The 26,433-nt window shown below is 39.9% G+C and overlaps 1 protein-coding gene across 4 annotated transcripts in view; it reads right to left on the bottom strand.

The window, feature by feature from the left end:
• EXOC4 (exocyst complex component 4) overlaps window positions 1-26,433 on the bottom strand; it is an 809,489-nt gene that overhangs the window by 35,558 nt on the left and 747,498 nt on the right. For all 4 annotated transcript variants that reach the window (XM_061165832.1, XM_061165834.1, XM_061165833.1 and 1 more), the window contains 2 exons: window positions 24,209-24,387; window positions 21,207-21,366 (listed from right to left, as the gene is read on the bottom strand). In XM_061165832.1, the coding sequence (XP_061021815.1) occupies window positions 21,207-21,366; window positions 24,209-24,387 (339 nt within the window). The remainder of the gene's footprint in view (window positions 1-21,206; window positions 21,367-24,208; window positions 24,388-26,433) is intronic.

The raw sequence follows: 26,433 nt of genomic DNA, 5'->3' as shown, positions 1-26,433 counted from the left end.
AAACATGTAAAATACGCACTTGTCATATTCAGGGTTAAAAAAACAATCTTCCTTAGAACTAACTAAATTTGAAACTATACAGTACAAACACTATAGTAACCAGCCTCTGATTTTTCTTGAGGGTATAGTTTAAGGAGAACAGTAGCACCCCAGAATTAAACTTCATAATCTTCTTTTTAATAGCTTTTTGATTCTTGAGAAAGTAATCCTTTGGCTAAAATATCATCCATTCCTGCCATATCTCACCTCTTCAAAGGACAGCTCAAAAATTGCTTCTTTTGCATTTTTCTCTAATTATTCCAGTCTACTCTGAATAATGTCCCAGCAGCACCTCTCTCTCTCTCCATAAAATAATTTTTTAATTGTCTGTCTTCTTTGGCACATGATAAACTCCAAACGTTATTGGCTGTGCCACAATTAAATTTCATCCAGCAAATGGTTATAAGATGTAATATTAATAATACAGCATTTTATCCAGCATTCACCCCACTTCTTTTGATAACAGAAACTTCCCCTTTCTCTGGAACCTGTTCTAAGAGGTCCAGTTTGGCTGGATCAACCCTTCACAACAGGGCCACAGCAACTGGCTCAGAGATGGACAGGGTCCACCAGAATCTCTTCAGGAGATCTGTTATATGGATTTTAGAAGATAGAATTATCTCTTTCACTAAGATTTCTAGCTATGAGTATGATGTAACTTCAGGGATAATATTTTGCCACACGGGGAGTTAAGCTATACAATAATAAAGTCTAGTAGATATGAACAGAAGCAAGAGTTTGACAGGAAAAAACAAAAAGATTGAGACCTGCTGATATGGCTTGAACCCTTGGATAAAAATCAAGTCTAAAACCAATCACCCTTTGAATATTCAAATTTCATGATTCAATACATTCTCTTTTTTGGCTTAAGCTAGTTTGGATTTGGTTTCTGCTCCTTATAACTGAAAGAATCCTGACAAACATGAGATATTTCACTGTACCAAACACTGAACATCTCATCTAGGGCCTCAACTTTAGACAGAGTGGCAGTTACATTCCAAAGATAGCCCCTAATAAGAGAGACCTTCCCTTATTTATGTCTTTATGTTGTCATCTCCTACACTAAGTCCAGGCTAGCCTAGTGACTTGCTTTAACTAACAGAATGTGGTAAAAAAGATAATGGCACCAGCCCTGGGGGTAGGCCTTAAAAAGGCCTGGAAGCTTCTACTTGCATGCTTTTGGGAGCCCTAGGTCATTGTGTAAGAAGCAGGACCACCCTGATGGAGAAAGCACTTGGCAAAGTTACATGAAAGGGAGGAATCTTTGAGACTATGGGGAGAAGGGGGAAGGAGGGATCCAATCATCTGAGTGTCCCAGCTGAGTCCAGCCTTCCAGTGACTCCCACCAGACACATGAGGCAAACCATCTTGGATGTTCCAGCCCCATTTGCCATCAGATTACAGTCATGCAAGAAACCCCAAGATGCTTCAGGAGAAGAACTGTACAGAAGACCTAATCTTCTAAATCAAGAGAATCAATATAATGGTTGTCTCTCTTGGTACTAAGTTTTGGGATGATTTATTATATAGCAAAGGATAATGGAAATATATGTATACATCCAATAATTAAGTTTTCTCAGCTCCAGAAGGAGCCAAGCTTCAGGGCATGCAATCCAGCCAATTTGGCTGTCTCTATTTTTTTTTTAAAGTAAAATTCTTGATATGAATTAAAGTATTCTCTATAATTGATCAAGGTAAAGAGATATGATGTAACTTTATATCAAAACTTCAACAGTGGTGAGTAATAATTTAAGACTCCAAGCTTTACTGAGGATTAACAGGATTAAAGGCTAAATTTTACCAGATTCACTAGATTTTACAATGTCTGTAAGGAATAGTCTTGGTTTTAAGTTGCAGAGAAGAAATTATTGAAAGGATTCTGGGTAAGTCATGGATGATTCAGAAAGACAGAAGAATCAGACTTGGAAAGTGAGCAGGAATTAACAACGTTAGGGATCAAGGCCCAAGTCACTCCAGAATCACTCTTCAAGGACAGTTTTCTGAAAAGACCACTATCGCTGGTAAACACAGAACCCCACGTCTTGCTCTGCTGCCGGCAGAAATGGATGTTGACCGTGTCACGGCCACCGCCACTGACCCAGGTGACTGACAGCTGCCACTACTGCTGATGCCACTCCCCATCACCCCTGCACTCGTCCTGGGCACCCTGGTTAGTTTTGAGTAGGTGCATCCGAATGGCTCAGCTGAGGTTGGGTCACCACAGAGTAAGCAAGCCTCGCCTTTGTGTTTTTATAATGGGAAGTGGGCCCTGCCCCCCTCCAAGGCCACATTGTGGGGAATTCCCTAAACACAGGAAGAGACGTAGAAGCTAGGTGGAAAAAAAATGACACGTGTCACTCATACATCACTACTGTATTTTCCTTTAACAGTGACTGGGTTTTCTACCAATACAACAAAAAGACAAAGCTTCTTGCGTCCCTTCCTTTCTTAATATATTAAATTCATTTGAAAAAAATCAAAGTAGCTTCTTAAAAGCTATTTTAGACAACTTCATCAGTCACTGTATTACCACCTAAAGAGCTTCTTGATGAAAGTGAAAGAGGAGAGTGAAAAAGTTGGCTTAAAGCTCAACATTCAGAAAACTAAGATCATGGCATCTGGTCCCATCACTTCATGGCAAATACATGGGGAAACAGTGGGAACAGAGGCTGACTTTATTTTTCTGGGCTCCATCATCACTGCAGATGGTGATTGCAGCCATAAAATTAAAAGACGCTTACTCCTTGGAAGGAAAGTTATGACCAACCTAGATAGCATATTAAAAAGCAGAGACAGTACTTTGCCAACAAGGGTCCGTCTAGTCAAGGCTATGGTTTTTCCAGTGGTCATGTATGGATGTGAGAGTTGGACTATAAAGAAAGCTGAGTGCCGAAGAATTGATGCTTTTGAACTGTGGTGTTGGAGAAGACTCTTGAGAGTCCCTTGGACTGCAAGGAGATCCAACCAGTCCATCCTGAAGGAGATCAGTCCTGAGTGTTCATTAGTAGGTCTGATGTTGAAGCTGAAACTCCAATACTTAGCCACCTGATGCAAAGAGCTGACTCATTTGAAAAGACCCTGATGCTGGGAAAGATTGAGGGCAGGAGGAGAAGGGGATGACAGAGGATGAGATGGTTGGATGGCGTCATTGGCTCCAAGGACATGGGTTTGGGTGGACTCTGGGAGTTGGTGATGGACAGGGAGGCCTGGCGTGCTGTGGTTCATGGGGTCGCAAAGAGTCGGACATGACTGAGCAACTGAACTGAACTGGAAAATTGAGGTGTACACTTGACCGTGAGCCCTCTCTCCCTGGGAGTCTAGCCTTCCTCCCTGACCTGGACACTCTCTAATGCTGCTGCTGCTAGGCCAGGTCTCTTGGATGTCCCACCCCCATCCTGGCCTTGTTGGGCTCAACAATGACTATTGAGCATTCCTAGACAGGACCTTGGTGTTGCTAAAATCCACTCTCATCACCTTTTTGATTTTCTTTTGTTTATCCCTACAGGCCTACAAAACAATCTCTCCTTTCTTTTTCCCTGAAGGAAGATTAAAAAAATATTACCCCTCCTTTAAAAGCCCTTTCAACTAGGAACACCCCATCATCATTGTTTTAATAGAGTCTATAAAATCATCGAGGCCCTGGTCTATCTTCTTGAAATACTAACACATTACATTGTCATGAGCTGTATAGCACAATAGCTAAAATGCAACCACACCTGGCTTTGAATCATGGTTCTGTCATTTATCAGTTGTGTAGACCTTGGGTTACTTAATCTTTCAGAGACTCAATTTTCCCATTTGTAGAATGAAAATGCTAATAGATGGGCACACTAAGTTATCGTAAGGATTAAACAAGATAATGTGTGTAAATCACGTAAGCAGAGTGCCTTACACAAAGTAAGTACTCAATACAGTAGTTGTTATTAGTAATATGAATAAAAATTAAAAAAAATTTATTTTAAGCAATTTGCTGTTACTATCTGTAGAAAAATGAAATGCTGTGACAGAATTACAGAGCTATAAAAACTTCATGATGTGGCATCAAAAGAAAAATCAGGGGTTACAGTTAATCAGATATTCTGGCCTATACTGAGATATCATATTGAGTCATCAATTTTTAAAAGACAGAATACAGGAAAATACATGTAATGCTAAAACTATGCTGAATGCAGTAATCTTCTTTGACAGTGGACAGGATCTTCCATTCTCAGGGGCAAACATCATGAACCCCAATTATCATTGCAATGAAAAAACACAGAAGTACCATTCTGTATGATTTTTTTGTGCAGAAGAATTATTAGTAACCAATTCTTGCTGCTCTTCTATTTGGTTCTAAATGTAAACACTATTTCAAAGGAAGAGATTCATATGGGAAAAAGAAAAACAAACTTATTGTTCTAAGAAAAGGACAGTCTGATGGAGATTTAAGAAAACCTTTGAAGTTAGGATTTATAATGGCTCACCGATCAGGAAAGGGCAAGACAGATTAGACGGAATAGAAAAACTTAATATTAATTGAGTTAAAAAGAACTGTGGACATGTATAATGTATCGTTCATGTCTTTAGGGGTGAGTCAGCCTTCATGCCAACAGCAGGATACCCGTGTGTGATGGTTGTCACGCCAGCCAGTATCTAGTCCTGCCTACTGTATCTGTCTGGGTGAGGGTCCCTTTTAAGACAGTTGCCAAAAGGAAATTTCCCTCTCATTTTCCAGGTGAGCTAACAAAGGGGTGGATATTATCCAAGCAGATCTGCACAGGTGCTGTCAGAAGAAAAGGACCTCAGGAAAGCAACTGAAGGTTTTACTGAAAAAACTGCATTTTTCTCCCATAATTTAAAAAAACGAAAAAGAGTTATTAGAATCTCTCTGGCTTTAAACATATGCCATTGATGAGGAGCCTCAAAATGCCTGAGAGCAGGTTCTTTCCCTCCACACAACAAAAAAGTAAATATTTAAGGCTCATTAGAGGAACTGGCAAATAGCTGATAGCCAATAGCTACAGAATTTAACGAAGGCAATCAGTTCCCTGGCAGACATATGCTTCCCTTGTTCAAATGTTAGTTATGTGTCATTATCACTTCAGTACTTTCATCCCTGGAGAACCAGGAAACCAAAAAAGGGAGAAAGAAAGCAAAATTTCTGAAAACCGAAAAGTAAAAATTCTTCAGTGCTATATAATTAAAGTTAACAACAGAAACAAACCTACCACCACATATATGGAGCCGAGAGAAGTCGAAACTTCAAATGACTGATTTATCACAGCAAGTAATTACTTTATGTTTTTCACAAACATTTGAAACCTATTATTACTTTCACAGCGGCACACATCAACAGAAGACTGTTACCTAAGGGAGAAATGGGGAACTGGGCTGTAATTAATTTCTGGTCGAATATATTATGAAGCCTTTAATGTTGTCAATAAAATGCTTGAGCTGCTAAAAATCACCAGCCTCTCCCTCCTTCCTCTGTCCCTGGTACCCCGAAATGTTTAATCAGCGTCTTTGTGGAACAGATCGCCAAAAGGAGCATGAGACACGGTGTTAACACCGGCTGCAAAGTAAAGAACCATTGATCCACTCCTTTCCTTGACCCAGGTATCAAGAGAGAGATGTCAATCAAGAACCGGCCTCTCCGACCCCCACTTGTTTTTCCCCTCATTTGATTCCATCTCCAATCGACAAAAAACGGAAGGTGTGCAATTCTTTGGAGAAATTTAAACATGTAGATGCCAGGCAATGGAAATCATTATAGCAGCAACCGAAGCCTATATCCTTAAAGGTTAGAACACAAAGATTAAGAGTACCTCCAGGAAAAAGTGAAATGGCTGATCTGAATAAAACCTTTCCATCAATTGGAAAACCACAGCGCAGCAAAGGAGATGAAGAGCTATAGCTGATGTGACATTTATATTTTTGAGTACCTACATGTTTATTTTTTGAATTGCTGTTCAGAGCCTTATGAGACCTTTATAGGTCATGCAAAAAACAGTAGCCAGCTTCTCTATCTGTCTCACTCCCCAGTACATGGGGTGAGCAATGCTACAGCCATGATCTCGACTGTGAAAGAAGTAGGCCCACACTACTTCTTTCTCCGTTCATTCATCCATTCATCCAGTCATACACACATGCATTCATTTGTTCATCCTATCAACAAATACTAAAGTGTCTGTTACATGCTGTATATCTCAGAAATCTTTACAGTGTCTTTGTGGAATTAGACTGAAGTTCACTTCCCTCCTTTTAAAAGCCTTTCCTGGGATGGTCTCTTTTAAGAGCTAGGGGTTGGGGTGGAGCTCTAGACCCCTGTATCCCATCTCTGACTGCACAAGTCTAATCTACAAGATACCCTTGAGTTGATTTTCTAGTCAAATACTCGTTTTATAGATGAGGAAACTTCAGCCAAGAGAGCTCAAGTGATGGGCACAAGTTTATGCAAAAATCATGGGTTGAATTTGTTTACCAGCCTCCCACTAGATAACAAAACACTACTTTGTTCACTCCCAAACTTCCAAGAACACAACTTGACTCTTCTTCAAAACAATAATGGTGACTCCATAAGGGGTTTAAATGATGGAAAGTGCTTTCAGATAATTTTTACTTTCATTGCCTGCAGCAGGAGAAAAAAAGGGTAAAGAGGAAGAAAGGAGAATAAGAGGTAAAAGAAAAATGGCCTGGATATTGTGGAGTCTCAAAGAACATGAGGTTAGACCAGTACTTCACCAAAGTAGTCCAAAAACTACCTGCGTCAGGATCCCTGGGCACCTGTTAAACAAACTGCAGATGCCCAGGCCCCACCCTCAGCTGTCGAAATCAGAATTTTTATGGATGGAGTCAGAGAATTCCACCAAAAGCAAATTCCCTGGGAAATTCTTACACCCTCTGGCTTTTGAGGGCCACTTGGCACAGCGTTTTTAAAGCAAAGGCATATGTACTTGGGACTAATCATAGAGTTTGCTGGAAAGATGAATCGTGCAGTGGTTCTAACTTGCACTATGATTCCAAGAGCATGGTCTTGGGCGTCCAGCACTGTTGCTCCTGGACAGTTGTTTGGAAAAGTGGGCAGGTGACCAGCAAGCAGCACCGGTACCGACTGGCTGAGCAAAAGCAGCGCCAACACGTTCGTGAAAGAGGAGTCTGCAGTCCTCCAGGGATACTGCTAATTAAAGCTAACCACAGCTGCCAAGACCAGAGCTCGATGGAGACACACAACCAGAACCAATAAAGGAATGAAAAAGAGAAGAGCCTAATTGAAAAATAAAACCATATTTTAATTAAATAAAGCAAAACAGAAACCTAGGATTTACCAAACGACAGCCCTGGTTTCGAATGGTTAAGGACAGTCAGAGACTTTGGGGTTGGACTGACCTAAGTTTGAATCCTGAAGCTCATTATTGTGTAAACTGGGAATTTACTTAGCCTCCTCAAGCTTTAGCTTTTGTTTTATTTTCGACTAGAAAATGGGGTGGTAAGAGCCACATATGGAGTTTCAGGAAGGATTCAGTGAACCAATGTAGATAAAACACTTCCTAAGTTTCATGTCATTCATTGAGTTCAGTTATATAATAGTAACAATAACTACTCTTTTATTAAAATGGGAATATATCATCATCGTCACTGGGAGAAAGTAAATAATTAGGCCTCTAGGTGATCTATATTAAAGTTACTTGACTGCTAGATGCTGTCTTTGCTTTAGTGAAAGCAGTCTGCAGCTACAGGTCTATCAGGCACATGTTTATTTCTTGGTAACCTATCTATAATTAGCTATGGATGCTCTCTGAAACATGCAAGGAAATTCATATTCATCAAGCATGCTTGGAAACTCACATTATCTTCATGAACACTTTAGGTTGCTGACTATTACAGAGAAGAAAAGGAAAACAAAAGACAAATTTCAGAAACCAAAAGAAAGCAAAACAAAATCATGGTAACTAGTCACAAGAACTTTATAGTGAGGTGGGGAGGAAGAACATGTTAGTAAGAATCAGAGCAATAAAGTAATTACACAATAGGTACAAATGAAGATAGCTGGATGGCATCACTGACTCAATGGATCTGAGTTTGAGCAAACTCCGGGAGGTTGATGTTTGGGTGAAGTTCAGGTGAAGGACGGGGAAACCTGGTGTGCTGTAGTCCATGGGGTCACAAAGAGTAGGACACTTTGAGTAGTCACACTTTGTGACTGAACAACAACAACAAATGAAGAACCATATGGATATAATAAGGTATTATTTAATAATTACAGAGGGTAGAAAATTGAGGTGGAGAGGAAAGAGATGATAAAGTGAGAAATGGATATGGACCTGACTGTTAGGGGGGTTGAGTGAGCAAAATGGTCTGGCTGGGTGCTGACCAGTGAGCTCATTGCAGCCACTTGGCCTCCCTTCAGCACTATTCTCTTAGACCAGCAAATGGTGTCAGGCCAAGCAGTGGGTGGGAATGGAGGGACGGGCTTTCTGTACAAAAATGGAACAAGAGAGGGAGTGCAGAGGAAGTCTGGCCTCCATGTGATTTGTAAAGGGTTGTGGCTCTGTTTATATCACTACAGCCAATTGTGCCTGTTTCTTCCTTTTAAGCATCAAAATTAAACCCTCTGTCTTTATTTATAAGACAAGAAAGGTGTCAGCTTCCAGTCTCAAGTTTTTCAGTAAGGATTCTAATAAAGTGATCATTAGAATGATCTCTCCTGGCCTTTAGTCACAGAATAAGCGTAATGTCTTTCTAGAACGATACAATCCTTTCCTGGCAGAAAAATGGCCTCACTGGGTGAATTAATTTAATTTCCGCACTATGGTGACTACAGAGGCCATGCAGGGGATATAAATAGCACAACTTGATGAGAGATTTTGGACAAGTCACTTCTGATTTCTGTTTCATAGGATCTTTATTGGATATAATAACACCTGCCATCTATGCTAATCTCTGAATCATTCCAATTCTAGCACATGTGCAACAAAGGGAAGACGATGACTATGGCTGCCAATAATCTCTGAGAACCCTAAATTATACATTGACATTATATATGTACAAGGTATGGTGACATTAATTGAGCATAATCAAAAGAAATCTTACTTAATCAAAGCTCACACACTGGATAGGTTTATAAGGAATCAAACACCAGTACTGACAGGTATTATTTTTTGAGAGCCTTCTGAGTACTCATCGTTCTGCTGTACTCTTGGGGGATATGAAGACCAGTAGGCATACTCACCTAATTAATAAAGCAATTAATTACCAATTAGTTGGTAGAATGTATGGAACCTACTATAAGTGCAGTAAACAGAAAAAGGAGATCAGTAGAAAGTGGTATGGTTAGAAACAGGTATGGTCAGAAACAAAGTCAAATACAAGTTTAATTAGGGGGAATGTAATGATATTTAAATCTACTCATAATAATATTTACAAAAATTACCTCAAGGTCATGCCATACAAAGTTTTCTTTTGTTACTAAATTTTAATAACTGGCATATTTCCTTCTTCCAGGGAGCAAAAGCCATGTAGCCTCTTATATTTCCCCAATGACTTGGGTACCTAGGAAAGTCAGGGTTAGCTTGGCATCACTAGGAAACTCAGGAGAATGTAACAGAATTTTTAGTGGCATCATCATTAAAAGAATTTTGATAGCAGACTAATTTCTCCTGCAAAATTAATCACAAATTCATACGGTTAATAATCTTGAGCCACAGATCTGGAATAGATGACAGGTAAAGGTTGGAAAAAGGATGCATTACTCCAGAATCAGAAAGGCAGATAAGACTAACAGCACAATAAAGTTGGGGGAAAATGTGAAAATAATGGGAAAATACATATATATATTTTAGGAATAGAGTTGCTCTTTAAGCAAGGCAGTCTAAGGAAATTTCACGTGATAGGTGAGGACATTTTATTATTTTCACCTCTGAAGCCTACCACCAAGGCAGCCCCGCTCCTGACTTATCAGAGTGACGGGGAGTTAAGAGACCACAGGTCTGTCTGGATGTCCGTGGGTGTTTCCAGTAGATGGCAGCATGTCATTGCTAATCCCTACCTATCAAACAGCTCCCTGGTCACTTCAGATAGGAAAACCCATAATAACCTTGTCGGCAGAAAGCCAAAGTAATGTTCCCGGGACAATAGGTTTGTAGGAATCACGTCTACCAAAGCAGCTCCCCTGGAAGGAATTCAACATTCTCAGCTATGCCAGAGGTCATCGCTGGCCTCAGAGAAAGCACAAGGTCAAGGATAAAGCAGGAGTCCAAGCGGATATGCTTAGGCTGGCTTTGTCACTTGCTCTGCCGCCTTGAGGAAAGCATTTAAACAGTCTACCTCGAAGAGGAGTTGGGAGAAATTAAAATGAGAAGATGTGTTCATTGATTGGGAAGAAAGATGCTGGCTCAGTTTGTGGGGAAAGGACCATGTCAGTGCAGGTAGCAATTCCATGTGCTGCTCTTTTCTGGCCCTTGTACTGTGGGGTGATTCCTTCCCTGTCCTCTTCTGGGGTCCCTCTTCCTTCTCATGCCCTTTTCATGCTGGTGTTCCCAGTCTCCTCTCATTTTTTTTTCCCTTTTGGGTGTGCCATGCAGCTTGTGGGATATTAGTTCCCTGACCAGGCACCAAACCCATGACCCCTGCAGTGGAAGCATGGAGGGGTTCCACTAGTCTAACGACTGGGCTGCCAGAGAAGTCCTGTCCTCCAATGGTTTGAAATAGCAACCTCAAGCTGATGATTCCCCAAACCGTTCAAACCAGGCCCCTCCCCTCCTCCACTCTTCTCCAAGCTTCTAGCTTACACACCCAGTTGCACATGAGCCATCTCCACTGGAAATCTCACAAACATCTTATACTTGTCACGTCCGCTGATGGTCTTCCTTCTGCCAAGCCGACTCCTCCCTCTTCCTATAGGCTTATCTGATTTAACAGTGTGGGGACCCACTTAGACATCCACGTCAGAGAGTGGAGGGTCAAACCGGACCCATTTTTCTTTATCCTCAACACTCAATCACTCTTTACATCCTGCACATTCCAGCCCATTTATACATCTCAAATCTGTCCCCTCCATCTCCACCAGGACTGACCTAGTTCAGGCTCTACACACCTCTCTCTCTACAACTACCTTCCAATTGGTCTGCACGGCCTCTAGGGTTATTGCCCTCAAGGCCATTTTCTATACAGTTGCTAAAATAATCTTCTTAGAAAACAAATCTGACCATTTCACTTTTCTGCTTAAAGCTCTTTAGGCCACAACAAGGTTAAAGTTATCACGCCACAAATATTTACTGAATGCCTACTACAGACTCCTGAGAGTCCCTTGGATTGCAAGGAGATCAAACCAGTTGATCCTAAAGGGAATCAACCCTGAATACTCATGGGAAGGACTGACGCTGAAGCTCTGATACTTCGGGCAACTGATGTGAAGAGCATACTTACTGGAAAAGATCCTGATGCTGGGAGATACTGAAGGCAAAAGAAGAAGGCGGCAGCAGAGGATGAGAGGGTTAGATAGCATCACAGGCTCAACGGACATGAGTCTGAGCGAGCTCCTGGAGATAGTGGAGGACAGAGGAGCCTGCGTGCTGCTGTTCATGGGGTTGCAAAGAGCTGGACACAATTTAGTGGCTGAACAACAACACTGTATGCCAGGTATTGTTCTTAGCCCTGGAGATAATGAACAAGAGTTTTTGCTTTCTAGAGTTCATAGACAAGGAACAAAGAAACAAGTATATATTAAATACATCGGATGGTGATATGTGCTAAAAAACAAATCAGGGCAAGGAATACGGGGAGTGCTGATAGGAAAAGCAGGCATGTCTTGGAACTGTAGAGAGAAGGTCTCTGATAAGGCGGGGCTTATCTTGAGCCAGCTCTGGTCTCCCCTCAGGTCTTACATTTCACCACCGCCTTCCTTGAGCATCTGCTCCAGTCACCCTGAACTGCCCTTTCTGTTCCAAATGGCTCTCTCCCTATCCTGGATAATTTCAGTTAAGATTAGTATTGAGATTTTTTTCCTGGTGGTCCAGTGGCTGACTTCATGCTCCCAATGCAGGGGACCCAGGTTCGATCCCTGGTCAGGGAACTAGATCCCACATGCTGTAACTCAGTGAGCATGCCACAGCTATGGCCCAGCACAGCCAAACAAACAGATATGTTTAAAAAAGATTAGTATTAAGTATTATCTCCTCCAAAATTCTGTCTTGATCTCTCTCAGATGGGTTAGGAAAACTCAAAAAGTGTTAGATATTTCCTTTACAAAGCTCCCCATTAATGTGAGCACAAAGCTTGGGCTATTTATTTCCTATAACATTTAGGACTTTAAAAATCTTTAAAGTTCAACCTTATAAAAAATTGAAGTATAACTGCCATATAACATTGTGTCAGTTTTTCTTTTCTAAAAAAAAAAAAAAAAAAAAATCAGCTTTATTGAGAGGTAATTCCCATGCCATACAATTCATTCATTAAAAGTGCACAATTAAATGTCTTTTAATGTATTTGTAAGGCTGTACAACTGTCAACACAATCTATCTTAGGACCACCCCAAAAGGAGACCTTGTACCCATGTCCCATTTTCTTCCAATCCACTAGCTCTAAGCAACCACTATGCATTCTACTTCTATAACTTTGGTTATTTTGAACATTTCATATCAATGGAGTTAAAGAACATATGATCTTTTGTGACTAGGTCCTTTCACTTAAAGTTTACAAGGTTTATCCATGTTGTATCATATATTAGTACTTTTGTATTTATAGCTGAATAAATCTATTATACGTATGGATTGATCATATTTTATTTCTTAGTTGATGGTTACCTCAGCAGTTTCCACTTTTTGGCTTTTATGAATAATGCTGCTCTGAACATTTATGTACAAATTTCTGTGGAGATATAAATTTTCATTTCTCTTGGGTATATACCTAGGAGTGGCATTTCTAGATCATATGGATGCCAAGCGACGTGGGTTCGATCCCTGGGTCAGGAAAATACCCTGGAGGAGGAAATGGTAACACACTCCAGAATTCTTTTTTTTTTAAGTTTTATTTATTTGGCTGCACCAGGTCTCAGTTGCAGCATGTGGGATCTAGTTTTCTGACCAGGAATGGAACCCCAACTGTCTGCATTAAGAATACAGGGTCTTAGCCACTAGACTACTGGGAAGTCCCCCACTCCAGTATTCTTGCCTGGAAAATTCCATGAACAGAGGAGCCTAGGTGAGCTATATTCCATCAGGTCCCAAAGAGATGGACACGACTGAGCACACCCACGTGCATGTGTATGCGCGCGCGCGCACACACACACACACACACACACACACAAACTATATGGCTAACTTTTTGAGGAATTTATGAATTGTTTTCCAAAGCGGTTGCACCATTTTACATTCCCATCAGCAATGTATTGATATGAGTATTCTAGTTTCTCCACATTCTCTCCAACACTTGCTATTGTCTGTCTTTTTGATTACAGTAATCCAACACTTGCTATTGTCTTTTTGACTATAGTAATCCTAGTAGCTGTGGTGTGGTATCTTATTGAGATTTTGGTTTGCATTTCCCTAGTAACAAATAGTGTTGAGCATCTTTTCATATGTATACTGGCCATCTATATGTCTTGTTAGACAAATGTTTATTAAAATTTTTCGCCCAATTTTTTATTAATAGATTTTATTTTTCCCCAACAGTTTTAGACTAATACAAAAATTGGGAAGATAGAACTAGAACAGAGATTTCCTGTTTGACTTATACCCAAATTTAACATCTTACATTAGTATGATACATTTAGCACAACTGATGAACCCATATTGATAAATTATTAACTGAAGTCCATAGTTTATTCACATTTCCTTAGTTTTTACCTAATGTCCTTTCTCTGTTTCAGAATCCTACCCAGTTTACCACATCACATGTACTTATCATGTCTTCTTAGGTTCCTCTCGGCTATTATAGCTTCTTAGATTTTCCTTGGTTTTAATAAACTTGACAGTTCTGAGGATAATTGGATGGGTATTTTGCAGGATCTTCATGTACTGGAACTTATTTGATACTTTTTCTCTTTATTATATGGGTCACGATTTACGCATATTGATGCTGACCTTGATCACGGGGCTGAAATACTATTTGTCAGATTTTTCCACTATAAAGTTAGTCCCCCACATTCCACATGTACTCTTTGAAGGGAAGTCATTATGTGCAACCAGCCTTAAAAAGTGGGCCTCTACCTTCAGATTAGCTTCATAATCTATCTGGAATGCCTCTGCACAGATTTTTCTCTTCCTCTTTGTTTATTACTGTATTCAACCATTTACATCAGTTTGGACTTGATAGTCTGGGTTAATATTCAGCAGTACTTTGTTTATTCTTTCGCTCAAATGGTCCCCTCTTTGCCATTGGGAGCTATTCCCGTTGGTTCCTGTGCCTCTTTGACACCTGTGTTATGTGTGTGCGTGTGTCTAGTACTTCCTTACTTTCTGGTACTATAGTGAAGTCGCTCAGTCATGTCCGACTCTTCGCAACCCCACAGACTGTGGTCTGCCCAGGCTCCTACGTCCACGGGATTTTCCAGGCAAGAATATTGGAGTGGGTTGCCATTTCCTTTTCCAGGAGATCTTCAGAAAGTATTAATACTATAGGCTCATCTTGTGTATTTCCTGCTCCAGTCCTGCAGTCATTTCCTTCAGGAGCCCTGCTTCCTTTTATAGAAGAACAGTACTTAGAATCAGATTAGCAATGCACATTGCTACTGGGATATCTTTACCTAATCTTTAATTAAGATTATTTGCTTTTGTATCTTGGAGTTGTAAGAGTTCTATATATTCTGGATATAAATCCCTATGAGCTATGTGATATCCAAATATTTTCTCCCATTCTACTGGTGGTCTTTTCACTTTCTTGATTCAACCTCTTATTGAGTCAAACAAATACGATGTACTGTACTTCTCCATATAAACCTATGTCCAGAGGAGGCAGTTCAGGCAAGATTTTTTTCTTCTTTTGTTACCAGGTACCAAATGGTTTACTCTCCGTCAGTAAGATTTTTCTGTTGTCTTCTGTGGAGTAAATGTTCCCACTCCATAGTATGGGTACTATATACAGGAGATAAAGGACTTGGTTAAGTCAACATGTACAGAACAGCTTCAAAGCTAACTTGGAGCTTCTGGAAGAGGAACTGGGGCTGAAGAGGGGTGGGGCACCTAGGAGCAGAGACTGCCATCATTAAAAGCAAATTCACTTAGTTGGGTGCTCTGCTTAGTCACTCAGTCATATCTGACTCTTTGCAAGCCCATGGACTGTAGCCCCCCAGACTCCTCTGTCCATGGGGATTCTCCAGGCAAGAATACTGGAGTGGATTGTCATGCCCTCCTCCAAAGGATCTTCCCAACCCAAGGATCGAACCCAGGTCTCCCATATGGCAGGTGGATTCTTTATAATCTGAGCCACCAGGGAAGTCACCATTGGTTAGTATCTCTCTAAGAGTGATCACAACTCTGCTTCATCATGGGAGGTCGATGAGTACATATGCTGGGAAGAGCAGGGCTTTCTTTCAAACTCTTCAATGAGAAAAAAGAGGTTGCCAATTTGGTCTTTCATATATCACACTAGAATCACACTAATTGCACTTCTGTTTGCCCTGAATGCTTCAGACCCTACCATGGAATTGAGGAGTGAGCAGCCTTCCCTAAATATGTTCCAAGTTTGTTGCTACACTAGGTAAGTTGTAGGGCAGATAAAGGAATGCAAACCAAAGCATTTCAGATATCTGATCAAGTCTACTTGTGGCTGATTCTCTATCCTGAGCTCATTTAACCTACTGGCAGCATTTAACACAGATGAAGACACTCTCCTCTTCAAACATTCTCTTCACTTCTAGGACACAAACCTCTCCTGGCTATTTTCCTACTTTATAAGCTGGTCCTTTTCAGGTTCCCTTGCTGGTTCTTTCCCAGCATTCCAACATCTAAGCAGTGGAGGACCCAAGGACCAATTCTTGGTCAGCCTTTCTTTCTGCTCTACTCATTCTCATTGCAGTCTCACTTCTCACTCTGTTTCTTGGCTTTAACATCACATTTATAAGCTAATGAACCCCAAACTCCCATTTCCAGCCTATATGTCTTTCCTGAAAAAGCAGAGACATCACTTTGCCAACAAAGGTCTGTATAGTCAACACCATGGTTTTCCCAGTAGTCACGTACAGATGTGAGATTGGACCATAAAGAAGCCTGAGCACCGAATAATTGATGCTTTCAAACTGTGGTGCTAGAGAAGACTCTTGAGAGGCCCTTGGAAAGCAAGGAGAGCAAACTAATTAATCCTAAAGGAGATCAGTCCTGAATATTCAGTGGACGGACTGATGCTGAAGCTGAAGCTCCAATACTTGGGCCACCTGATGAGAAGAGCTGATTCACTGGAAAAGACCATGATGCTGGGAAAGAGTGAGGGCAGGAGGAGAAGGGGGAGACAGAGGATGAAATGGTTGGATGGCATCATCAACTCAATGGACGTGAGTTTGAGTGAACTCCAGGAGGTAGTGAAGGATGTGGAAGCCTGGCATGCTGCAGTCCATGGGGTCATAGAGAGTCAGACACGACTGAGAGACAACAACCACCTCTTTCCTGAACTCTAGATTTGTGTATCCAGGTCTCTCTTCTTTACCTCTATTTAGACATCTAATCAGCATCTCAAACTTCATACTTCTAAATCCAAACTCTTGATAGCCTCTTTGTATTTGCCTGCCCCCTCAACTCAATCCGCCTTTCCTGTCGCCTGGCTCATTTTCATTTCAATAAATGAAAATAGCATCCTTTGAATTTCTCAGAACAAAAATCTTGGGGCCACTTGTTCACTTCCAATCCCTTAACAAATCCTGTTATCTCTACTTTTAAAATATATCCTAATCTGTCCATTTCTTACCCTCTCCATTGCTACAATTGTGGTTTGAATCACCACTATTTTTCACCCAGATTATTGCAATAGTTTTCTAACAGATCCTTCTGTTTTTGCCCTTGTCTGTAATTTCCCCTCCTCAGGAAAAATAGAAAATCATCTATTTTCCACATAGCAGCCAGAGTGACTCTTTTATAACATAAGTCAGATCATGGCATTCTTCTGTTCCAATTCTTCTAATAGCTTTGAACCTCAAAGTAAAGGCCAATGTTATTACACTGGTCTTCAAGATCTCAGCCTCTTTGATTAAATCTCTGACTCATCTCTTACTCTTTCCTTGTTTATTTACTTCAGCCTTACTGGCCTTTCTTCTGTTCTTTAAATGCTAAATACATGCCTCTTTCTAGTTCTCTGCTCCTAGTGCTCCCTTTCTCAGAAGCTCCTCTAGATATTTACATGACCTACTCTTCCTTTAGGTCTTTCCTCAAATGTTACCATCTCATTAAGAACTTCCCTAAACACTCAAAATCACAAATTACCTTCATTATATCTGAATACACTCTACTCTTCTTAACATCTAATTTTGCACCGTAGCACGTACCACCATCTGACATACTTTGTATTTTACTTGTTTATTAGTCTGTCTCTCTTGCCCATAACAATGTAAATTCTACAAGGGCAGGACCTAGAGAGGATGCACACTCAGTAAATATTTGTTGAATGAATGAGTGAACGGATGAGGACACTTCCTTATGTTCCTGAACTCTAGCTTTCTTTTCCTTACCTGTGCCAGATTCAGGAATGACAGAGAGAGAGCAGTCTAAAGAAAACCAAAAAGACCACAGAACCAAGGAGAGATAATAGAGGCAGCAGGAGAAAGAAAGGAGAAAAGAGGCAACTGTAATGAGAGAGACCAATACAAAAGGGAAATGTGGGAAGAGATGGAAGTACTAGGAGGAAAATTCTGGGATTTTTTTTTCTCCAACAATGGCTTCACTTCAACTATAAAGACTGCAAGATTCACCCTGGGGATGGAAGTACTCATTCAGACCTCTCCTTTTACTCCTGACTAGTGGGTTGCTTCAAAGCACATGAAGTTCAGGGTAAGATGATCTTTGATGAAGGCAACTAAAGAGCACACTCATACAGGCCTTCCACTTTCTAGCTAGTCTGTAGTGATTTTTGAGGACAAGGCCTCTTTTTGAGCTTGAAAATCAACGGTTGGGTCAAAAGGGTCAAAATCATAGCAGAGATCGTTACCATAGGTGACAGGGTCTCTTAGCAGTTCTGATCATTTTATAGATTATTTTGAGCCTTTGCTCACCCAAGATTTATTCCTATTAGAGATCAGTTGGACCAAAGGTGTGTACAAAGAAAGAGACAACTTAACAATACCATGAACAGAAGAGTTATCATAAATGGAATGAGTCCAGATCTTCTCATTTCTTTATTGTGGAAGAGTGTTCTATTTTCCAGTGGCCAGGAAGGCTATGAAAGTGAAAAGCTACAGGAGCCTTGCAACTTCTTGTTAAGTAAGTTTTCTGACACATGGCAACTAGTGATTAATTACTCCATTAGAAGATAACATTCCTAGAAAGGTTTGCTGGAAATACAGATGTTGTCCATGCTTGATTAGACATTGCTTAAGGAATGCTGAGACACACTGTTGCAGTCTATTATTTCTGGCTATTTTGGTATCACTCATGTTTATTTTACATCCCTTCACATTCAGTAGAATTGATGGAGCCCATTTCACAAAACCTGTCCCTACCAAAATCAAGAACAGAAAAAACAAACAAACAAAAAAACTATAAAAAACTATAAAAAAAAAAAAAAAACAAGGCTATAACGTGTGTTTAGTATATGTGTATGTAGGAGAGCAAGAGAAAATGAAGGAGAAAGAGCCTATGAACAGTTAGGGATGTAGTATTCTTTCTTGTAACACTTTCTAGAAAGAACAAATTGCAAAGGAGATGCTCTGTTTCTCAACAGCCTATAAGAAAATGATCTCACGTCAGCTGGTTAAAATGTTCGGGATGTTAAAGATAAACTAGACTTTGCATTGTCCAAGCTCCTTACCACAAAAAGAAGCCTTGATTTGATACCCAGTCATTCATCCAGTATAGAAAGTGAGCACTTACTCTGGTTTACACACCGAGGAAGCAGAGAATCTAGGCTTCCTGGAGCTTACAAGTCTAGTAAAGATGTGTCTTTCTGAACTGTGATCACAACAGAATCATCTAATGCTATATACTTGGGCTAGCCTATCTCCTCTCAAAATCCATGAAGAGTAATAAGAGCAGTACCTCTCCCAAGTGGTCATCTTTTAGCTTATAACCACTTCCTTGGGTATCACTCCCAAATCCAACCGTGACAGGCATGGCCTCACTGAAGAAATGCTTTGCTGGTACACGGCCCGTCAATGTCAACCTCAATACTGCCCAGTCATCATTTCATCATTCAGATGCTAGGGTTATTAGTATGTGTGCAGGCCCCATAGTATCTGTCAAAAGCTGTGTTAATTTACTTACTACAGCAAAATAAAAAAAAAATCATTTAAAAAAGGATGATTGAATTTAGGAATTATATTCCTCAGAGAATTAGTAATGCTTCTCTGTATCCCTCAGGCCTCTGTGTTCTTAACTTCCATTTTCAATGTTATTATGAATAGACTAATTCAATAATGAGATCATTCCCCATAAGGGAGGCCAAATAAATGCAGCATTCAGTCACACCTGGTTTCCCTAATCTGAGCAAGGAACACTTTCCACCAAATTTAGCCTAGGATAGGGAATTTAAGGAACACACACACTCAAACAGAATAGAGGAGGACAGAAAAGCAGAACAACAGGGTAGCAATGGAACAAATGAGTGACAGCTTGGAGAAGAAAGGTGAAAGTGAAGATGTATGGCTATGTGATTTCAAGACAAAGATCCTAGCATGGATGTCTTAATAACTGTCAAAGTGATACAGCATATTATTATCCCCAGAAATTTCTCAAGAATTGTTTCAAATTTTATTAAACTTCTTCAGGAATCAAAAAGTCAAGTGAAAAGACACAGAAATACTTAAATAATAGGCAGGAGCATGCTGGACTATTAAAAACACAATACTCCCCAGCAATAAAGGGGTTCATGGAAAAATTCATCCAGGTATAATCAGCAATAATACAACAACACCATAATCGTCATCCATCCTCTTCAAAACTTCTAAAGTTTTCATTAAAGCCCCAAAGATCCACGGACTTAAGAAAGGTATGGGTAGTGTTGAGACCACATAAAGAGAGAAGAAGATTAACTCTTACATTTGAAAAAGAGTATTACAAGGAAACCCTAAAAACTGAGATCAGCAAACCTTGAAAAGAGAAAGTCCAAATGCTGTTTTTAAAAAATAACCTCAGTTACATGAAAGAATAGCATGGAGAGTGATGAATAACCATTTTCTCCCCAAAGAAAGGAAGAAGGGGGGATGGATTTCAATTGGGAAAGAGAGAAGAGATGAGGAAATAGATTCTTGTAAAAATACATTCAATACATACTATTTATAATGAGAGAATATGTAAAAAATCCCAGTGTCTACAAATCTGCAAATATTAATAATCAGATAAATAAATTATGACTTACTTACCCCATGAAACATTTGTTCAGGCATTAAAAAGAGTATTTTCAAGGGACATTAATGGATATGGGAAAAACCATGTTTTCAAAGGTTACTGATGATATAGGAAAACACAAATGAATAAAAAAACCCATTAACAATTTTGAAAAAAGAAATGATACACATGCCCATGAATGAGACTCACTTGTACACACAGCACATGCATAAAAACCAGAGAAAGTATATAAAATATCGCATTTTTAGATTAAAAGTTTATGAGTAATGTTTATATTCTTCTTTGTACTTTATGTTACATATTTTATGCAATGAGCACACATTACTTTTACAATTAGAAAACAAAATTACTGAAGTTCTGTAGTAAAAGAACTTAAGTTAGACAATAGGAAAAATTACCTGTTTTACAGTCATTAAACATTCAACAATTTTATAGACTTACTTCTCTATTACCAAAGGACATCTGTTAGTTCCATTTTTTTTCCTTTTCTAAAACTGAGGTATAATTGACATATTAGTTTCAGATGTACAGTGTAATAATTCAATATATGGATATATTGTGAAAAGATCATTGCAATAAGTTTAATTAACATCCATCACTTCTGTTTCATGTTTTAAACTAGCTTTTTAATGATTAAGAATCCATTTTTATTAATGATTTGGTAGAATGCTTTGGAACACGAACTGAGTCCAATCTACCGTCTCTTACCTTGCGAAGTCCAGGTCTGCCTCCCGTGACATGGTGATGTTGGTTAAATTCTGCTGCAGGACAAAAATGTTCCTGCACATTTTCTTGATGCCAGACTCACTGATGCGCCGGAAGTACTGGGCCCCATTAATAAGGATGCAGGAGATCAGGTGTCCCAGGCCTGAGGGATCAGCATGGGGCGATGGGGAGGGAGGGGACAGATTAATGCCATCTTGAAGAAACAGACACACAGGATTCCTCTCTCTACTCCTCAGAAACTGTAAATGACCAAAGAAAACTTAGCTCTGATGGTTGGACCACCTGATCTTACCATGATTTCGGAGTAGTTAAATACTGCCCAAGGAGTTACAAGTAGGGGGGCTTTGTGCTGATAAAAAACCTGGTACATCCACAGTTTCTGCACTGCCATATACAGCTAAAGCCACATGCCAAGGCTAAAGAGTATATGCTAGATTGTTTTAAATTACTGCATAAAACTTGTTTTTCCTGTTGAGTTATTTTAAAGCAGAGAACACCACATGTAAATACTATCATCTGTTTAGCTTCCTTTTCCTCCTACAAAACAGGTGGGGGTTGTACTTTTGGCTCAAAAGTTGATTGGGAACCTATGTAAATAAAAACAAATCAATAGGAAATTGGACTCTTGGCATTAATGCTAACATAGCTCAACACTGACAATGGGGTATATTTCTAAAGGAGTAAGGGGAGAGAATGTAATTAGAAACAAAGCAGATCATACATTGACTGCTGAGTTCCCACAAGACTCCTGTGTAGTTTTCAGGGTGTCGTTAAGTGATTTGTTCTCATTGCCAAAGTTTTAAGGTCTGTGAAACTCGACAAATTGCTGGTTAGGATGTCAACAAACTAGGAGATCCCATCTCAGGTTATCTTAGGTAACGAAGTTGAGGAATGTTGGTTCAGAACAAGCCGAGGAACATGTGGGTTACCATTTTTAGAAGTTAGATTTTAATTCTAAATACTTGGAACTAAGTAAACCTCTCTTCCTCCTTCTTCCCGTATTCTTACAAAGTTGGACTCTGGCAAGGTATTTTCCCAGAAATTTCAAGTTAGTCCGACTAGTTGAGAATAGTCTACTATTTTTGTCTCAGGGTGTAACTTCAGGTTCAAAGGTTCCTTCTGTCTTCAAAACAAGTTTTCCCTTGATTAGGATACATGGAGGAAAAGGACAGAAGGCATCATCTCTTGCTTCAGCTACACTCACCCAATGTTGCTTCAAGATGACAAATAAGCTACTCTTCTAAGGTGAAGTAAAAAGCTTTTCACTCAAAGGAACAGAAACACACACACGGATTTTACATTTAAAGCTAGACAATTTATGTGAAAAATCTCTGTAGGTTCTTTTGCTATGATGCCCTTGAGCCCATAATTTCAGGCAGAATTTTGTTCTGCAGTGGTTTAGGGTGGTCTGCCCTAAGTACACTGGTTATAGAGAATAAAAAGCAGATTACAGAAATAAATTTATATAATAATTAAGCATGATAAATTATAATAATAAACCAACTGAAGGTTGGTCTGCTTTGTATTATCACTATACACCAGGAATTTTAAACAATATCTGTGATTAAGTACACTCCTTAAAAAAATAATAAAATATTTCTCCTTGCCACATCAAGAAGACCGAGACAGCTGTCGCCTCCTCCACTTGGGAAATTCAATAACATGCCCTTGAATTTAGAAAGTGATATGACAGGGGGATAGCCAGCTTTTTAAATAGGAAATTTCCAATTTATGATTTTTTTTTTTTTTTTTTAGTTAAAATCTCTTCTGTGTCTGAGGATTATACCTCTATTGTTTCCCAGAAGGATTAGCTGTCAAGAAGTATCTGGTCCAAATGAGAGGAAAACTCTGGGATGTGAATGGTGATATGTGGGACTTGGAAGAGCCAGTGTCAAAAGCCAGAAGGGAATTCTCTGTGGTCAGGAGAGTGATTCTTAGATGGGTCCTATACTGTTAAGATAGAAAGTATGACTTCAGCCCCCAGCACACAGAGTCATGGGGCTGACGAGCCTTTTTTTTTTTTATCACTTATACGTCTGGCTAAAGTCTTTCAGGAATATTCCCTTTCAGAACACATCTTCATCACTACAACATAATTTAATGGGAAAATAGGATTTTTTGGGGGGCGGGGGTGGGTCCTGCATTTGCTAGAACAGAATCATTTCAGAAAGCAAGACATGGTCAGGCATTGACACTTTCTTTCCATCTTCAGACTGCCACAATCCTTTGCACTAAGTACCTTCGTACTTAGTTTAAGTAATATTGGCTCAATTCTGTGAGACATCATAGATACTTTTGGCCCTGGGGTCTATGTACAAACCAACCAAAACAAGAAAAAAGGGGGTATAATTGGAAGTCTTAAAAAAGGGTACTTTGGAGGAATTCATCACGCAAATGATTTGGCTGGCCGCTCATTTTTTAAATGTTGAAGGCAAACACCTTTGGATAGTACTGTCGTTCACACCCTTCCTTGCTTCCTTGACTCTGAAGGCATTTATGGATGTACACTTCTCAGAACTGCTGCTCACCAGCGGTTTCTGTTTTCTCTTCAGACAAGAATTCATTCTCTGAAAGAAAACTTCCCCTTCCAGTGATAATTTTAGCCAATGAGGGGATCTCTCAGGGTCCTCTCCTTATTGCGTGTGTTTCTTTTTCCTTTATGAGCTCCTCTTGAGTTAATCTGTGGTCCACTCCACACACTTACCCAGCTCTCATGAGTGGTGTGTCAAGGAGGCAGCCAGGCCGCCATCTGCCTCATCTTGGATTAAATCTCCTCATCAAGAAGGAGCAGATGGCAGCCATATTGTTGCCTACCTAGCCATACACAGAGAGGCTAGGTATTGCTGCTTTAATCCAAAAACCAAAAAACAAAAAAAAATCAGAAACCTTTTTCTACAAGTTTTGAGCTTTAGTAATAGAGAAAATCAGCAAAACCTTCACCCTTCTCTCCTCCCAAACTCTCAGGGACAGGGGCAGGGTCTGACCTTCAAATATGTACTGGAACTTGTGCTGCTGGAGGCTGGCACTCATGGCTTCTTCAATGGCGCTGATATCTTTGTTCAGCTTCACCACCAGAGGGTCATAATCCATACTTTCCACATTCGCGACAATGGCGTAGTTCCCCTCCTTCGCAAGAGGGATGAGATAGTGGAAACAGTGAACTCTGGAAGAGAGAGACACGGGGAAAGAAGTTAGCAATGATTCTTCTTGATGAAAATAACCCTCTTCTTGTGACAGAGCACCCAAATATTTAAGACAGCAGTGGCCCTTTAAATTTTTATGTATCCCTCCCCCTATTCACCAGAAAGCTATCTTAATTATCTTATAGAAAAATTGAGTGATCTTGAGTTGGTCAGCTTCTGTGATCCTCCCTTGTTTAATCCACACATTGGGGGGTGATGAATAGATAAGCTAAAAAATCTTTCCGGTGACAAGATTGCTTGCACAGAGTGAAAAGTATTATCTCTTTCAAGGAATACTGAATAGATAAGCTAAAAAATCTTTCCGGTGACAAGATTGCTTGCACAGAGTGAAAAGTATTATCTCTTTCAAGGAATACTGTTGCAGTGAAAATGAGAGGCAGAGGTCACAGATCTCTGAAGCTTTGGTTTCCATTGCCATTTGCTAGCCGTGTGACTTTAGGCAAGTTACTTTTTAATCTCTCCACACCTCAGTTATCTTATCTGTGAAATGGGGATGATAACAACACATGCCTCCTAGGGTGCTTTGAGGAACCACGACATAGAAAGGCACACTAGCCAGGACATGGAAGCAACCTAGATGCCCATCAGCAGATGAATGGATAAGGAAGCTGTGGTACATATACACCATGGAATATTACTCAGCCATTAAAAAGAATTCATTTGAACCAGTCCTAATGAGATGGATGAAGCTGGAGCCCATTATACAGAGTGAAGTAAGCCAGAAAGATAAAGAACATTACAGCATACTGACACATGTATATGGAATTTAGAAAGGTGATAACGATAACCCTATATGCAGAACAGAAAAAGAGACACAGAAACACAGAACAGACTTTTGAACTTTGTGGGAGAATGTGAGGGTGGGATATTTGAAAAGAACAGCATGTATACTATCTATGGTGAAACAGATCACCAGCCCAGGTGGGATGCACGAGACAAGTGCTCGGGCCTGGTGCACTGGGAAGACCCAGAGGAATCGGGTGGAGAGGGAGGTGGGAGGGGGGATCGGGATTGGGAATACATGTAAATAAAAAAAAAAAAAAAAATACAACAAACTACTGCCTGTAACAAAAAAAAAAAAAAAAAAAAAAATAAAGGATGCATCTTGGCCTTGAAAAAAAAAAAAAAAAAAGAAAGGCACAGGATGTAGCACTATTATTATATTTATTATTGTTACTCTATTACTTAAGCAAAACGCTTACTGAACATGTGTGAATCTGTTAGAAGGTGTGAAAATACAGGACACAGTTTGTGCCATTAAAGATGCCATGGCTTAATGGGGACGACCAAGAAAAAACAACCAAAAGAGGATGGTTTTTTACTCAGAAGCACGTGTACCCAGGTGTCATGGGAGTGTGCAGAGGGTATTAGGAAAGGCTCAGGACAGGAGGTGATACTTGTCTTAGAAGACACATCTGAGTGAGCGTGAGGAAACAGCGCATTCCTATGTTGAAATCAGTCAGTCTGAACATGCGCAACTCTTAGGTTCTTTTTGGTAGCTATCACTAACTGTCAAGGAAGTCTGAGCCGGGGAAGGATTGGCTACTCCATAACCTTTCTATTAAGCTGCAATGAAAGCACATTTCAGGCCAGTATGTTCTACCACACATACAGGTATTTACTAAAAACAAACATACAACCACCCCATCCTTCCCCCACCCCCTGGCAGGTATAGATCAAACAGGTTTGTTCTGTAAGCTTAGGGACTGTTTTATGTGTTCTGTCCGATCTTGACAGGAAAGGTTCACTAGAAGTAGACAGGATGATAATCCAGAGTTGGGATTCTGTTATGCTTGGAGCTGGCATCAGGTAACGAGAATATGCCTAAACAAATGGCCACAGCCTTGAGCATCATCCCTAATAATGCAACCACAGGCTTCATCATCATCTTGGTAACAGACAGTTTACAAACAGTAAATTCACCTTTCTGGTGTACAGTTTTATGAGTTTTGAAAAATGCAATCAGTTGTATAAGCATCACCATAATCAAATTATAGAACAATTCC

The sequence above is a fragment of the Dama dama genome, chromosome 18 (assembly GCF_033118175.1).
Source record: "Dama dama isolate Ldn47 chromosome 18, ASM3311817v1, whole genome shotgun sequence".
Taxonomy (NCBI): domain Eukaryota; kingdom Metazoa; phylum Chordata; class Mammalia; order Artiodactyla; family Cervidae; genus Dama; species Dama dama.
The sequence above is the reverse complement of the archived record's forward strand: the minus strand, read 5'-3'. Positions and strand labels throughout refer to the sequence as shown.